At 49.3% G+C, this 16,056-nt stretch overlaps 1 protein-coding gene across 1 annotated transcript; it reads left to right on the top strand.

Moving 5' to 3' along the window:
- The first annotated feature begins 181 nt into the window (after positions 1–181).
- LOC139029976 (uncharacterized) lies at positions 182–14,947 on the top strand. The gene is made up of 7 exons (XM_070451567.1): positions 182–239; positions 8,711–9,103; positions 12,547–12,684; positions 12,787–12,829; positions 12,920–12,957; positions 13,764–14,111; positions 14,301–14,947. The coding sequence occupies exons 1-6, from the start codon at positions 182–184 to the stop codon at positions 14,006–14,008; spliced, it is 915 nt and encodes a 304-aa protein (XP_070307668.1). The 3' UTR covers positions 14,009–14,111; positions 14,301–14,947.
- Positions 14,948–16,056: the final 1,109 nt, after the last annotated feature.

The following is a 16,056-nucleotide window of genomic DNA, read 5'->3' as shown; positions in this document are numbered from 1 at the left end:
TTCCTCCTTTCACGTGGTGACAGCCCTTGAGGTCTGGGCGCCTTCCGACTTAGAAGCGGGGCTGACGCTCCGCTTGGGCACAGGGTGGGGAGGCCCCCAGGGAGCTCAGTAATCTAGGTAAAACGTGTCTTAACGTTAAAACGTTTAATACTTGGGAGAACTGTGGAGGCCACATCCTACGATGCGCAGAAGGGCAGAGAAGGACCCTGTCCCAAACGCCATCAGTGCCGAGGGGGTGGGTGGGAGGAGTAGCCGAAGACGCCCCAATGCTCCAGGGACGCGGCGGGTGTTGCTTCTGTTCCCGTTGGGTGGACAATGGCCCGAGGACTGGTGTGGGCTGACCGGGCCCCACCTCCCCCTCTGTGCCCACTGTCTTCTCACTGTGTGCACTGTACCTGGACACTCACTCCTTTTTTTTTTTTTGAAAGACAACGGGATTAAAATGAAAAAATTATTTGGTTGTGTTGGCCTCTTTCATTCAGGAGTGAGGGCTATCTGCTGTGGTTGCTCCGTGGCAGGCAGGATCTTAGTTCCCCGACCTGGGCTTGAACCCACAGCCCCCGCTATGGAGGCACTGGACCACCAGGGAAGTCCCTTCTTTCGTTTTTTAAGGGCTTCTTGATACCGCTTGGCTCATCCAGACAATCCAGGATCGTCTTCCTCCTTTGAAGTCAGCTGTTAGGAACTTGAACCCATCATCCACCTCGCTCCCCCTTTGCCCTATAAAGTAGAAGGTTCTGTGGATTAGGATGTGAACACCTTGGGGGGCACCCACTTTTCTGCTGGCCACATTGTTCTTTTCAAAATCCTTAAGCAAAAGTCCTTTCTGCTTAAATTAAGAGGAATCATCAGCTTCACCAAGGTTGTTGGCAAGCAAATCAACTGAAAAGAACAGATTTTTAAAGTCACAAACTCCCCACTATCTGCTTTCAAAAAAAAAAAAAAAAAAAATTGGGCTGTGTTAGTAAGAAGAAGGGTTGGAATTCAGAGTCTGAATCCACAGCCCACTCTTTAGGGGGAGGGTTATAGGTCCAAATGTCCATGAGAACCTCTGACCGCACGGAGATTTGTCTGTTACGTACATGCAAGCAACCTGCGGCTCACGGCTGATACTAACCACAAACCTTCACAACCAACATCCGCTTCCTTTCTGAAACTGAGAAACCCCGAAGACCACAAGCGTTGAGTCACACATCAGCTTCACCCTTGGCTGCTTCTCTGAAGGCTTTGAGGTGGTTCACAAACCTTCAGACAGACGGAAGACAATCAAACCGATCTACAGCAAGACGGGGCAAAACAAAACCCAAACATGCAGAAGGAGCCCAGAGAGCAGACAGTGGCAAAGTCATGCACGGACCCACCGTGGACGGGGTGCTCGGGTGGGCTCTTCGCCACTGGAGACCAGGCCGGGGTCACATCCTTCATGCTGCCCTTTGGGCTTGGGAGCTGTGTCGTGATGGTTTAGATTGCCGATCACGGGACATGAAGGGTTTAAACTGAACTGATGTGCACACGACCATCTGTAAAATAGATGGCTAGTGGGAAGCTGCTGTGTAGACAGGGAGCTCAGCTTGGTGCTCTGTGAAGACCCAGAGGGCGGGATGGGGGTGGAGGGAGGGATATATGTATGTGTATGGCTTCCCTAATAGTTGGTAAAGAATCCGCCAGCAATGCAGGAGACCCCAGTTCCATTCCTGGGTCGGGAAGATCTGCTAGAGAAGGGACAGGCTACCCACTCCAGTCTCTGGCCTGGAGGATTCCATGGACTGTACAGTCCATGGGGTCGCAGGGGTCGCAGAGTCAGACACAGTTGAGCGACTTTCACTTCACATGGCTGATTCGTGTTGTTGTACAGCAGAAACTAACAAAACACTGTAGAGCAATTATATTTCAATTAAAAAAAAAACAAACGGTTTCATCTGAGCTGACCTTCACCCTGGGCAAAAGCAAGAAGGAATTCCATTTCACAGAAGTACAAGCCCAGGGCTGTGGCAGGCTTTGGGTTCAGTAACATCCTGAGGATTCCTCCTGCAAGGGGGGGTCCAACAATTACAGACGTCACCCCGAGGCAGGGCTCTGTGGCCGGTTGAATGGAGGTGCTTCCCCTAAAAGGTACATCGCCCCCCCCCCCCAATACCTCTGAATGGACCCAATTAGGAAAAAGGGTTTTTTAAAGATTTTTTTGATGTGGAGCATTTTTAAAGTCAATAGGAGTTCAGGATCCAAGCCACAAGTCAGCTCCTGGTCTTGTTTTTGCTGACTGTGTAGAGCTTCTCCATTTTTGGCTGCAAAGAATATAGTCAATCTGATTTTGGTGTTGACTGTCTGGTGATGTCCATGTGTAGAGTCTTCTCTTGTGTTGTTGAAGAGTGTGTTTGCTATGACCAGTGTGTTCTCTTGGCAAAACTCTGTTAGCTTTTGCCCTGCTTCATTCTGTACTCCAAGGCCAAATTTGCTTGTTACTCGGGGTGTTTCTTGACTTCCTACTTTTGCATTTCAGTCCCCGATAATGAAAAGGACATCGTTTTTGGGTGTTAGTCCTAGAGGGTCTTGTAGGTCTTCGTAGGACTGGTCAACTTCAGCTTCTTCAGCATTACTGGTCGGGTATAGACTTGGATTACTCTGGTATTGAATGGTTTGCTTTGGAAACGAACAGAGATCATTCTGTTGCATATTGGGCAGCTACCAACCTAGGGAGTTCATCTTTCAGTGTCCTATCTTTTTGCCTTTTCATACTGTCCATGGGGTTCTCAAGGCAAGACTGCTGAAGTGGTTTGCCATTCCCTTCTCCAGGGGACCACGTTTTGTCAGAACTTCCACCATGACCCATCCGTCTTGGGTAGCCCTACACAGCATGGTTGATAGTTTCATTGAGATAGACAAGGATGTGGTCCATGTGATCAGATTGGTTAGTTTTCTATGATTATGGTTTTCAGTATGTCTGCCCTCTGATGGAGAAGGATAAGAGGCTTATGGAAATTTCCTGAAGGGAGAGACTGACTGAGGGGGAAACTGGGTCTTGTTCTGCTGGGCAGGGCCATGCTCAGTAAATCTTTAATCCAATTTCCTGTCAATGGGCGGGGCTATGTTCCCTCCCTGTTATTTGACCTGAGACCAAACTATGGTGGAGGTAATGAAGATAATGGCAGTCTCCTTCAAAAGGTCCCATGCACTAAGACCATTCAGGTATGACCTAAATCAAATCCCTTAGATTATACAGTGGAAGTGACAAATAGATTCAAGGGATTAGATCTGATAGACAGAGTGCCTGAAGAACTATGGATGGAGCTTCATGACTTTGTACAGGAGGCAGTGATCAAGACCATCCCCAAGAAAAAGAAATACAAAAAGGCAAAACGATTGTCTGAGTAGGCCTTACAAATAGCTGAGGAAAGATGAGAAGTGAGAAGCAGAGGAGAAATGGAAAGATATACCCATTTGATTGCAGAGTTTCAAAGAATAGCAAGGAAAGATAATAAGGCTTCCTCAGTGATCAGTGCAAAGAAATAGAGAAAAAGCGATAGAATAGGAAAGACTAGAGATTTCTTCAAGAAAATTAGAGATACCAAGGGAACATTTCATGCAAAGATGGGCTCAATAAAGGACAGAAATGGTATGGACCTAACAGAAGCAGAAGATATTAAGAGGTGGTAAGAATACACAGACGAACTATACAAAAATATCTTCACAACCCAGATAATCATGATGGTGTGATCACTCACCTAGAGCCATACATCCTGCAATGTGAAGTCAAGTGGGCCTTAGGAAGTATCACTATGAACAAAGCTAGTGGAGGTGGTGGAATTCCAGTTGAGCTATTTCTAATCCTAAAAGATGATGCTGTGAAAGTGCTGCCCTCAATATGCCAGCAAATTTGGAAAACTCAGCAGTGGCCGTGGGACTGGAAAAGCTCAGTTTTCATTCAAATCCCAAAGAAAGGCAATGCCAAAGAATGCTCAAACTACCACACAATTGCACTCATCTCACACATTAGTAAAGTAATGCTCAAAATTCTCCAGGTCATGTTTCAACCATACGTGAACTGTGAACTTCCAGATGTTCAAGTTGTTTTTAGAAAAGGCAGAGGAACCAGAGATCCAATTGCCAACACCCACTGGATCAGTGAAAAAGCAAGAGAGTTCCAGAAAAACTCTACTTCTGCTTTATTGCCTATGCCAAAGCCTTTGACTCTGTGGATCACAATAAACTGGAAAATTCTTCAAGAGATGGGAATACCAGACCACCTGACCTGCCTCTTGAGAAATCTGTATGCAGGTCAAGAAGCAACAGTTAGAACTGGACATGGAACAATAGAGTGGTTCCAAATCAGGAAAGGAGTACGTCAAGGCTGTATAGTGTCACCCTGCTTATTTAACTTATATGCAGAGTACAGCATGTGAAATGCTGGGTGGGATGAAGCACCAGCTGGAATCAAGACTGCTGGGAGAAATATCAATAACCTCAGATATGCAGATGACACCACCCTTATGGCAGAAAGTGAAGAAGAACTAATGAGGCTCTTGATGAAAGTGAAAGAAGAGGGTGAAAAAGTTGGCTTAAAACTCAACATTCAGAAAACTAAGATCATGGCATCTGGTCCCATCACTTCATGGCGAATTAATTGGGAAACAGTGGAAACAGAGACTTTATTTTTGGGGGCTCTAAAATCACTGCAGATGGTAACTGCAGCCATGAAATTAAAAGATGCTTACTCCTTGGAAGAAAAGTTATGACCAACCTAGACAGCAGAGACATTAAAAAGCAGAGACATTACTTTGCCAACAAAGGTCCGTCTAGTCAAAGCTTTGGTTTCTCCAGTAGTCATATATGGATGTGAGAGATGGACTATAAAGAAAGCTGAGCACCGAAGAATTGATTCTTTTGAACTGTGGTGTTGGAGAAGACTCTTGAGAGTCCCTTGGACTGCAAGGAGATCCAACCAGACCATCCTAAAGGAGATCAGTCCCGGGTGTTCATTGTAAAGACAGGCTGAAGCTGAAACTCCAGTACTTTGGCCACCTGATGGGAAGAACTGACTCTTTGGAAAAGACCCTGATGCTGGGAAAGACTGAAGGCAGGAGAAGAGGGTGACAGAGGATGAGATGGTTGGATGGCATCACCGACTCAATGGACATGAGTTTGAGCAAGCTCCGGGAGATAGTGAAGGACAGAGGAGTCTGGTGTGCTGAAGTCCATGGGGTCATAAAGAGTTGGACATAACTCAGAGACTGTACAACAAGTCACAGAGGTGATGTTATTTGTTACAGGGGTTGGAGGAGCCTAACGCAATCTCTGGTCGAGGGTCACGGGGTGGCTACCAGAGCCAGTTTCGTCCACTTGCTTTCTTGTGGGTTTTTTTTTTTTGTTGTTGTTCAGTGAGGGAGAGAGAAGTACTTCTCTTTCGTGCCTCTGATTGGCCGTCTCAAGTCATGTGCTCATCTTGCGTGCGTGCTCAGTCGTGTCTGACTGTGTGACCCCATGGGCTGCAGCCCACCAGGCTCTTCTGTCCATGGAATTCTCCAGGCAAGAATACTGGGGTGGGTTGCCATTCCCTTCTCCAGGGGATCATCCCAACCCAGGGATGGAACCCGTGTCTCCTGCATTGCAGGCAGATTCTTTACCATCCAGGCCACCAGGGCAGGCCTTGATCAGTACAAAATGTAGCTCAAGACTTGGTGAAGATAGCATCTTAGGAGGGAACTGTGGTTTACACTGTAGCCCATCAAGTGTAGTGAACCACAGCGCTGTGACCAGGCTTGGGCAGGTTTTCTGTTTGTCTCCCCCCTTACACTCTCCATTAGACATCTCCCCAAGGCAGAAGCTCCTTGTCGGTTTCTGTTGAGCTTACAGCAGCAGACTCAGCAATTTCTCTCTCAAAATGTAGCCTATGAATCTACACGCACGGGGGAAAGCTGATGTGTAAAAGAATGTTGATTGCACTTGTAAAAAAGTGCGTTGATTGCCTTCATTTAACACAGAAAGGCTGGAGAATATGTAAAAGTCAGCCATATGGCTTAAGCAAATAATGGTGCGTTCAAGGAAGGAAGCATTTTGCAACCACTCAGTAAGCATGAGCCCTGTTTTCCTGTTATTTTTAAGCAGGTCGTCTGGGAGAACAGCTCAACGAGGACATTGTGAAATGTGGGTGGGTGGGACTTAGGGTGGATCCCAGCCAGTGGGGACATCATGGTACCTGGAGCAAGACAGGAGAAAGGGGCGGGAGGTGAACACAGTGTCTCATGAACAGGCTGTCTTCTCCACGTGGCCGGGACCACCCGTTATTAACACGCGTCCCAGAGAGAGCTGAGAGTGAGAGGCCGCCCAAGGAGCCCTGTGGGGCTGGAAGCTCAGGAGCAGGGGTCATCTCGTTAGAGGTGACACGTTAGGAGGACATGAGTTCTCGGGGGGCGGAGGGGGTCGCAAGAGGAGGTATGTAGGTTGACGGCCAAGATCTGGTGGATCTGATGAGATGGAGCTGAGAGGAGGAGAAAGCAGAGGCGGGTGAGACAGAGGGAGGAGAAAATGCGTCTTGTGCCACCAAAACTGAGGATGGTAGGTTTTGGAAGAGCCTGGGACCCCCAGCAGCAGAAAGAGCAGAGAAACACAAGGCTGACATCGGAGGAGGAGCCGTGGGCTGAGCCGGGGTGCTCATGACCCTCCTTGCCAATCTTGGGGCGCTGCTCATAGTTATGAGGGCTCCTCCCTGGTCGGCTGAGACCAAGGCGCTTGAAACCTTCTCTGCTGAACCAGGTGTTAGCCGTGGAGACCCCCGGGATCACCAGAAACGTGGTGGCCACAGCCAAGCCGATGACAGCCTCTTGCACTGCGGTCCCCAGGGCAGCGCCGGGGGACAGAGAGAGAACTCGCTCTCGGGGGAGCTTGCCCAGCCTCAGACCAGACTTCTAAAGACGGTTTTTTTCTTTTTTTTGAGGGGAAGGATGGATTGGGGGATTGGGCTTGACATATACACACTATGATGTGTAAAACAAATAACTCATCTAACAAGAACCGACCATACAACACAGGGCACTCTACTCAAGGCTCAGCGGTGACCGGAATGGGAAGGAGCTCAAGGGATACAGGCGTATGTGTGGCCGGGTCACTCCACTGCCCACATCGCTGCCCACATCACTGTAAAGCAACTACACGCCAGTCTAAAAGCAAAGGTCCTACAGGGGCTGGAATATGTAATGTTTATACTTCCGAATAAACATAGTCATATATGTATAAAAATATATATGTGCTTATAGACAGTAATATACATGTAATAATGCATGCACACATACATACACCTTTATATATTTATGTGCAATTAATAAAGTGTATATAATTATATATTTACATGTAATTATATATAATTTTATATACAATTAGATATATTGATATGGACTTTCCCAGTGCCTCAGCAGTAAAGAACCCACTTGCTAATGCAGGAAACATGGGTTTGATTTGATTCTTGGGTTGGGAAGATCCTCTGGAGGAGGGCATGGCAACCCACTCCAGTATCCTTGTCTGGAGAATCTCATGGACAGAGGAGCCTGGCGGGCTACAGTCCATAGGGCTGCAAAGAGTCTGACACGACTGAGCAGGTGTGCACATATATACAATTACATATGTTTATATGCAATTATATATTGGTTGTCCCTTGAACAACATGGGTTTGAATGGCGTGGATCCACTTACATAAGGATTCTTCTTTTTTTTTTTTTAAGTTGGGGACATCTTTATTTATCTATAGGCAATTAGTGTATCAAGTGACTCCCAGGTGCCATGTCCCATGTGAAACTCCAGAATAGTCCTACTCAATGTCACATGTCTTTGTGGGAGAGAATTGGTGATCAAAAACTGTAGGAATGGGAATGAATACCAATGCTTCCTTTCCCTCTCTTTTTTAAAATTATGAAGCCTCAACCTCATTATCTGTTTCTTTGATTTTCTTTCAGTTTGGATATGATATACTTAAAGTTTAGGACTTGTTTTGGGGTGTTGTGGGTATTCATTTTTTATTGAGGTGTAATTGACATATCACATTATATTAGTTTCAGATGTTTTTCTCTACAACTTTTCCCCTTAATTTCTTTCTCTGTGACTTGGCTGCATCTTTTCACACCCACCCTTACTGCAGAGTCTGTATGTTACAGAAGAACTGGTCTTCCACTGCTCTCCATTGAACTCTCAGGCCTCATTAACGTCGGCAACACCATCCCTCAGTTTCCTGTGTCAGAGTCAGTCTTTCCTAGTTGCGTGTGATCTCCTTTTTCTGGGGGGAGGAGGAAACTTTCCCTCAGTTCTTCTATTTTAGATGTGTGTATGTAGTCTGTAGTGTCCGACTCTCTGTGACCCCGTGGACTGCAGCCCGCCAGGCTCCTCTGTCCATGGGGTTTTCCAGGTAGGAATACTGGAGGGGGTCACTGTGCCCTTCTCCAGGGGATCTTCCCCACCCAGGGATCGAACCCGCGTCTCCTGTGTCTCCTGCGTTGCAGGCGGGTTCTTTCCGCGCTGAACCATCGGGGAAGCCCTGCGGCAGATAAGCAGGTCTTTGTGGAGAGCGGGTCTCCCACATCTTCGCGGCTGAAGATCACAGCAGGAAACCCGCAGGTAACCACACCCGGCCCGGGCGCCGTGGGGAGGGTGGAGGGGCAGTGTCTCGGTCTTGCACAAGCAGCGCTTGCCCTTCTGCCGGGAAGGCAATGCTGGCACTCCGCGGCAGGAGGTCTCGGGCCCGGGCGGCTGGGTCCGCGGGGCAGCCGTGCTGGGCGGGCTGCGCGCGCGGGCGGTGTGGGCCGGGCATCGCCATGGCCCCGGGCGTCCCTCTTCTGCTCGGGCTCGGTGAGCGGGCCACGGGCGGTCGTGTGGGAGGCTGGGGAGGGAAGAAGGCGCCGAGGAGCGGTTCGTAAGCGGGCTCCTCTGCTGGGACTGCCCTCTGTGAGGCCCCGGGACAGGGGACTGCAGCGTCGTCACCCCGCGGGCCGCGTCTCTCCGGTTCTCTGCAGAGGTCACGCCCTGAGCTCCAGGCGTCTGGGAGCCCAGTTACCGGCCGGCTTCACCTCGTGTTTCTCCCTTGCAGTGTTCTGCCGGGACCCAGGGATTTGGGCGCAGACTGGTGAGTGGTGCCTCCCTTTTTCTCCCAGAGAGCTCCGAGCTGGGCCGCGGGGACGTGGGGGTGAACCTGTGCAGCCTTGACCGAACCTCAGCCTCTCACCTGCATCATCCCTTCCTCCACACGCTTCGCTTCATTAATTTAAATGATTTACTTATTTATTTTTTGGCTGCACCGGTCTTCGTAGCTGCGCGTGGCCCTTCTCTAGCTGCGGTGAGCAGGGGCTCCTCTCTAGCTGGGATGCTCGGCGTCTCACCGCGGCGGCTTCCCTTGTTGCCCGAGCACAGGCTCTTGGCTGCCTGGCTTCAGTGGATGCGGCTCCTGGGCTCTAGAAGGCGGGCTCTATTTGTGGCACACGGGCTTAGGTGCTCCCTGGCAAGTGGGATCTTTCCGGACCAGGGATGGAACCGACGACGTCTACTGAATCGGCGGGCAGATTCTTTACCACGGAGCACCAGTTGTTCAGTCGCTCAGTGGTGTCCGACTCTTTGCGACCCCATGGACTGCGGCACGCCAGGCCTCCCTGTCCTTCACTGTCTCCTGGAACTTATGCAAACTCACGTCTATTGAGTCAGTGATGCCATCCAACCATCTCATCCTCTGTCATCCCTTTCTCCTCCTGCGTTCAATCTTTCCCAGCATCAGGGTCTTTTCTAATGAGTCGGCTCTTCGCATCAGGTGGCCAAAGTATTGAAGTTTCAGCCTCAGCATCAGTCCTTCCAATGAATATTCAGGACTAATTTCCTTTAGGATTGACTGGTTTGATCTCCTTGCTGTCCAAGGGACTCTCAAGAGTCTTCTCCAATACCACAGTTCAAAAGAACCAATTCTTTGGTGCTCAGCTTTCTTTATGGTCCAACTCTCACATCACTACTGAGCCACGAGGGAAGACCTTAATTTATTTTTTGTATTTTAATTCTTCAGCGTTTTGCCAGTCTTTGGTAGGAAACCTCTTCCCCTCTCTAGAAAGCTTCCCGATCTCCAGCTATTCCCCATCAGCACAGGTGAGTCAAGGAGGAAATGCTCAGGTTTTGATTTAATACAAAGAGAGAACACAGCTGCGGTCGACATTCACCACGCAGACGCAGAGAACTGGGGACGTCCGTGCGGGCCCCGGGCCCCCCTGTGGGTTCGGGAGCGTCACTTGTTGGGGGTGCTGTGTGTCCTCTCCCTTTGCTGTCGCCTCACCTGCCTCCAGGTGGCTCAGTGGTGAACAGTCTGCCTGCAAAGCAGGAGATGTGGGTTCCATCCCTGGGTCGGGAAGATCCCCTGCAGGAGGAAAAGGCAGCCCGCTTCAGTGTTCTTGCCTGAGAATCCCACAGACAGAGGAGCCTGGTGGGCGACAGTCCACAGGGTCCCGAAGAGTCGGACATGACTTAGTGACTAAAGAACAACAGTGCTTGCCTCCAGCTCACTCAGCTATGGGAGTTCTGTTCAGAAGGAAGGCACTCTTGACTAGGAGACGGACTTGAAGTAAAATGAAGACATCAAGATGTGCTGGTTCTGTGACCTTTTGCAAGCAGTTTCCTCATTTGAGCCCCAGGTTCCTTCTTTCTAAAGTGAAATTACAGGAGTTCTCTGAAGGTCCAGTGATTAGGTGCCATTGCCATAGCCAGGCTTCAATCTCGGATTGAGGAACTGAGATCCTGTAAGTGGTGCAGCTCAGCCAAAAAAAAAAAAAAAAAAAAAAGATATAATAACCGAGTGTTGCATCAGGTAAGATACGACTGTCAAAAGCAGACAACAAGCTTTTGCTCAAAGTAGGCATTATTGCTTAATGTTAATAGTTGGTAGGTAACATGTGTTGAGGTTTTCTCATCTACCAAGTGCTCTTCTCAACATTTGTACATATGATTTTGTTTTAATCTTACGAATCTATCAAGAGGTAAGTTAGTTTTTTCATATTCCACATATCTTGAGCCCTGGTTGTGACCTCAACATTGTACTGTTTGGCATAGGTTTTTAGTAAGTTAATTGAAATATACTTGAAGTACAATATTATAGCAATTTCAGGTGTCCCTGGTGGCTCAGATGTAAAGAATTGGCCTGCAATACAGGAGACCTGGGCTTGATCCCTGGGTTGGGAAGGTGGGAAGATCCCCTGGAGAAGGGACTGGCTACCCACTCTAGTACTCTGGCCTAAAGAATTCCATGGATTACAGTCCATGGGGTCGGAAAGAGTTGGACACGAATGAGTGACTTTCACTTTCACACTGTATAATGACCTTATGAAATGATTACCAGCATACGTCTGGGAACCATCTGTTCTTGTGTAAAGTTATTATGTTATTATTGAGCACCTTCCCTGTGCTGTGTATTTCATCTCTGTATTTTTTTATTCTATAACTTACGGTTAGTACTTCTTAATCCCTTCGGTCATTTTGGCAGCCTCCTGGTTATTCTCTGGTTCTGTAGGTCTGCCCTTGTTCTGTTTTGTTCTTTGGATTCCACATGTGGGAGCCGATGGCATTTTCTTTCTCTGACTTATTTCACTTAGCCACACGCCCTCTAGATCCACCTGTGGTGTCACAAATGTGCAAAGTTTTATCTTTTAAAAATTAACTGGTTACTTTTGGCAGCATTGGGTCTGCTGCTATGTGAGGGCTCTCTCGTGTTGTGGAGCACGGGCTCTTCTTAGTTGCAGCTTGCAGGCTCAGTTGTGGCGTGTGGGTTTAGCCGTTGCGAGGCATGTGGGGTCTTCCTGGACCGTGGATGGAATCCATGTCTCCCGATTGGCAGGTGGATTCTTAACCACTGAGCCACCAGGGAAGGCCAGGGTTGTTGTTCAGTCACTCAGTTGCGTCTGACTCTTTGTGACCTCATGGACTGCAACACGCCAGGCCTCCTTGTCCTTCACTATCTCCCAGAGTTTGCTGAAACTCATGTCCATCGAGTTGGTGAAGCCGATCCAACCATCTCATCCTCTGTCGTCCCCTTCTCCTCCTGCCCTCAATCTTTCCCGGCATCAGGGTCTTTTCCAATGAGCCAACTCTTTGCATCAGATGGCCAAAGTACTGGAGTTTCAGCTTCAGCATCAGTCCTTCCAATGAACACCCAGGACTGATCTCCTTTAGGATGGACTGGTTGGATCTCCTTGCAGTCCAAGGGACTCTCAAGAGTCTTCTCCAACACCACAGTTCAAAAGCATCAATTCTTTGATGCTCAGCCTTCTTTACGGTCCAACACTCTCATCCATACATGACCACTGGAAAACACAGTAGATAGTTTTGTTGTGTAATTTATCTCAATACGCAGAAGAATAACAGCTTCTGTGCGTTGGCTCATGTGTCTGGATTCTGTTATTGCACAGGTTCACCAGTTTCCAAAACACCCACCAGCTTGCTCGTATATGGAAGGTGCACAGCACATATACAGTAAGTGCAATACATATGTACTGAAAGGATGACTTGGTCCAGCACAGATCTGTACTGTTCCCCAACTCCTAGACCTACCTGAAGTCTACCAAAACCCTCTTGAAGAAATAGCCCTTCCCGTCGTGTCTGGGAATTCTGCCATCAGGCTCCTCCCTCTCCTCTTCATCCTCCTCTTTATCCTCTGCCTGTGCTGCTGTGGAGGCCAACACGGTACGTTCTGGAAGGGGAAGGGGTCACCTGGGTGGGGGGAGCGTGGGGAGGGGCTTGGGGGGTTCCCTACCAGGAAGGGCTCTCAGCATTGCCTCTCTGTAGGTTCCGCTGATAATGAGACCAAGAGCCAACCGGATTTTAACAGGTAGGAAAATCCAGACTCTTCCCAGTAGAAAACGCTGTTTCTGCCTCATTCCTCAGACCCACCTGAATGCGTCTATCTCCTTTCCCTCAGCTCCAACCCTCGCGTGGACTTCTCAGGAGAAAATCCACGTAAGAGGAGTGAGAAGGCGGGGGAGCCGGGCTGGGGGAAGGATGAGTTGTAGATGGCGTCCTGGAAGAAGCTGAGACGCTGGGGGCAGGCCTCACCGCGTGTGACGTCACTGCCCTTCCCTGCTTCCAGTTGTCCATCTGAAAGCTACTGGTGTCATTCCTGGGGGCTCTGAAGAGCTCCATACCACAGCCCTTCCTGTCTCAGTGCAGAGAGGAAGTCAGTGAGAGCCAAGTGGTAGATGAGAAGTGATTTACTAGAGAAGAACGCCTGTGAGGCTTACAAGCGGGCAGATCAGAGAATTTACTGGGCTACAGTTTTATCATCACAGGAAAAGTGGGGAGGGGGAGAAGACCTTCTTTGACTTTCTTGAGTAGACATCACGGTTCCATCATCAGCTCCTCCTCCAGGTTGAGCAGATTCCCCCGGCCCCTCCCCTAGGTGTCCCTACATGGTCAAGCAAGGTCCACAAATGATTGTTTTTTTTTTTTTTAATGTGTGTAGAGAGCATGTCCCATGGATCATTAAATTCCGGGGCTCCCTGGGCTGGATGTGGGGCTCACGCCACCACTGTTCCCGTGTTGGGGGCAGGTCTCCTGCTTCTGTTGCTAAGCAAGCCTGCTTTCTGGAGTCATGCACTTACAAGGGTCTCCCATCTGTCTCCACCTACAGTCCCCTGGGGGACTAACTATTCAGTCACCTCCTCGGTCCACTCACTCCGCCCCGTCACGGCTCCGAAATACAGACGGCAGGACTGGGTGACCAGAAGGCCCTTCCTGGAAGCCTGTCCTTTCCTCTTTCCTTGCAGACGACGTCTCGGTGCACCTCCCGTCAGAGGAGGACAGACAGAGGGACATGCACGTGAGTCTCCCCACTTCCCCGCTCCCCTGGCCCCTCCCCCAGGCGCTCACCCCTCGCTTTGTGTCTTCCCAGGCCCACCCAGAGGAATGCCCATGGGGGTCTTCTGAGTCCTCCGCTGAGCCGCACCAGGACTCCTTCACGCAGAGTGAGCTTTCACTGCCGTCTTGCAGCCCTGAGGAGTCCTCAGTTTAGCCCCGCGTGGACCCACCTTCCCCTCATCCGGAGCGCGGAGCGGGAGCTGGCCGTGTGCGCTCCGTGGTGCAAATGCCCCTTCAGGAGCATGGGGCTCCAGGAGGTGAGCTGCTCACGTGCCCACAGCAGCCATCATCTCGTGAGTGAGTGTGTGTGTGCACTCGCACACCTGCCCACTGGTGTCCGACTGTGACCCCACGGACTGTAGCCCACCAGGCTCCCCTGTCCACGGGACTCTCCAGGCAGGAATACTGGAGTAGGTAGCTATTCCCTTCTCCATTTCCTTCTCCAGGAGATCTTCCCGACCCAGGGATCGAACCCAAGTCTGTTGCCTTGCAGGCGGATTCTTTTACCACTGCGCCACCTGTGAAGCCCCAGGCCTCATTTTGGAGCCCCCCGAAGACTCAAGAATACAGAAGCCTTGTCAGTCCTCAAGAAATTCTGGGATATGAGAGATGGAATATTTCCTGCCGTATCAGTGAACAAAGGATATCACAGTCACAAGCAATGATGGCCACCACAGATGGTGAGCTGGTGAGCCCCGAGGGCGCTCAGGAAGGAAAGAGCACGGCCATCTAGCAGCCATCAGACTGCAGCCACCACTGAGGGTGAACCCGGAGGGACCCCGGGACGTGAAAACAACAGGGTCCTGGCCCCAGACAGCTGAGGTGTGCATCAAAGCAATTATTTCAGCAAGCCCAGACTTTTCCATCTTCCCATACGTAGAAAAGCGCTAAATTCCTTAACTTGGGATAGCTGGTTTTCTTTAATTGGCAGTAGCATTTGAGGTTCAGATTATCCACCGTTTGTTGCGAAGCTTCTATATAACCTGGCTTCTCCCCTTTTTTCCTCCTAGCAGTTCTCTTGGGGTTACTTGAGATGTTGCCTCCTAGGCTTGAGTCCTAAGAATATCTGACGAATAAAACATAACTCTCAACATTTAGGTTGCGTGTATATTTTTGGCAGACAGATGCATCACACAACTCTCAGCAGATTCCTGGTTCTCACTAGAATGGGACTAAAGAACACCTGCTTCTCAGACTCCACTGAGGGTCAAATGAGGGAATGCTTGAACAGTGAGAAGCAGTGGTGTGGTGATGGTGTTCAGTTGCTCAGTCATGTCCGACTCTTTGCGACCCCATGGATTGCAGAATGCCAGGACCCCCTGTTCTCCACTATCTCCCAGAGTTTGCTCAAACTCATGTCCATTGAGTTGGTGATACCATCCATTTGAGTTGGTGAAGCTGATCCAACCATCTCATCTTCTGTTGTCCCCTTCTTCTCCTGCCCTCAATCTTTTCCAGCATCAGGGTCTTTTCCAATGAGTCAGCTCTTCGCATCAGGTGGCCAGAGTGCTGGAGCTTCAGCTTTAGCATCAGTCCTTCCAATGAATATTCAGGGTTGATTTCCTTTAGGACTGACTGGTCTGATCTCCTTGCTGTCCAAGGGATGCTGCTAAACCTCTAACGCACAGGAAAGTCCTCTTCTTGCCTCTCTTCTCCAACTCCAGCAAATAATCACCTGGTCCAAATGAACTTATTTACAGAACAGAAATACTCACATAGAAACCAAACACGCGGTTATCAAAGGGGATAGCAAGTGGTGGGGGGAGACGAGCTGGGAGTTTGGGATTAACAGATACTTACTGCCATCTGTAAGACAGGCAAACAGGGACCTCCCTGGCGGTCCAGGGACACCACGCTTCCACTGCAGGTGGCACAGGTTGGATCAGGGAACTAACATCCCACATGTCACACAGTGCAGCCAGAAAAGAGGGAGGAATTACAATAAAAAAATAGGTGAATAAGAAGGAGCTACTGGACAGCACCAGGGACTCGACTCAATGTCTTGTATTAACAATAACCTAAAGGGAAAAGAGGCTGGAAAAGAATATATATATGTGTATAGAAGAATATGTATATATATGCATAACTGAATTGCTATGCATACACCTGAAACTAACAGAATTGTAAATGAACTATGCAAAAAGAGAGAGTGAAAGCGTTAGTCACTCAGTCATGTCCGAAACTTTTTAATCCCACGGACTG

This window comes from Odocoileus virginianus, chromosome 20 (genome assembly GCF_023699985.2).
Source record: "Odocoileus virginianus isolate 20LAN1187 ecotype Illinois chromosome 20, Ovbor_1.2, whole genome shotgun sequence".
In the NCBI taxonomy this organism is placed as follows: domain Eukaryota; kingdom Metazoa; phylum Chordata; class Mammalia; order Artiodactyla; family Cervidae; genus Odocoileus; species Odocoileus virginianus.
This window is presented reverse-complemented; position numbering and strand designations above follow the sequence as displayed.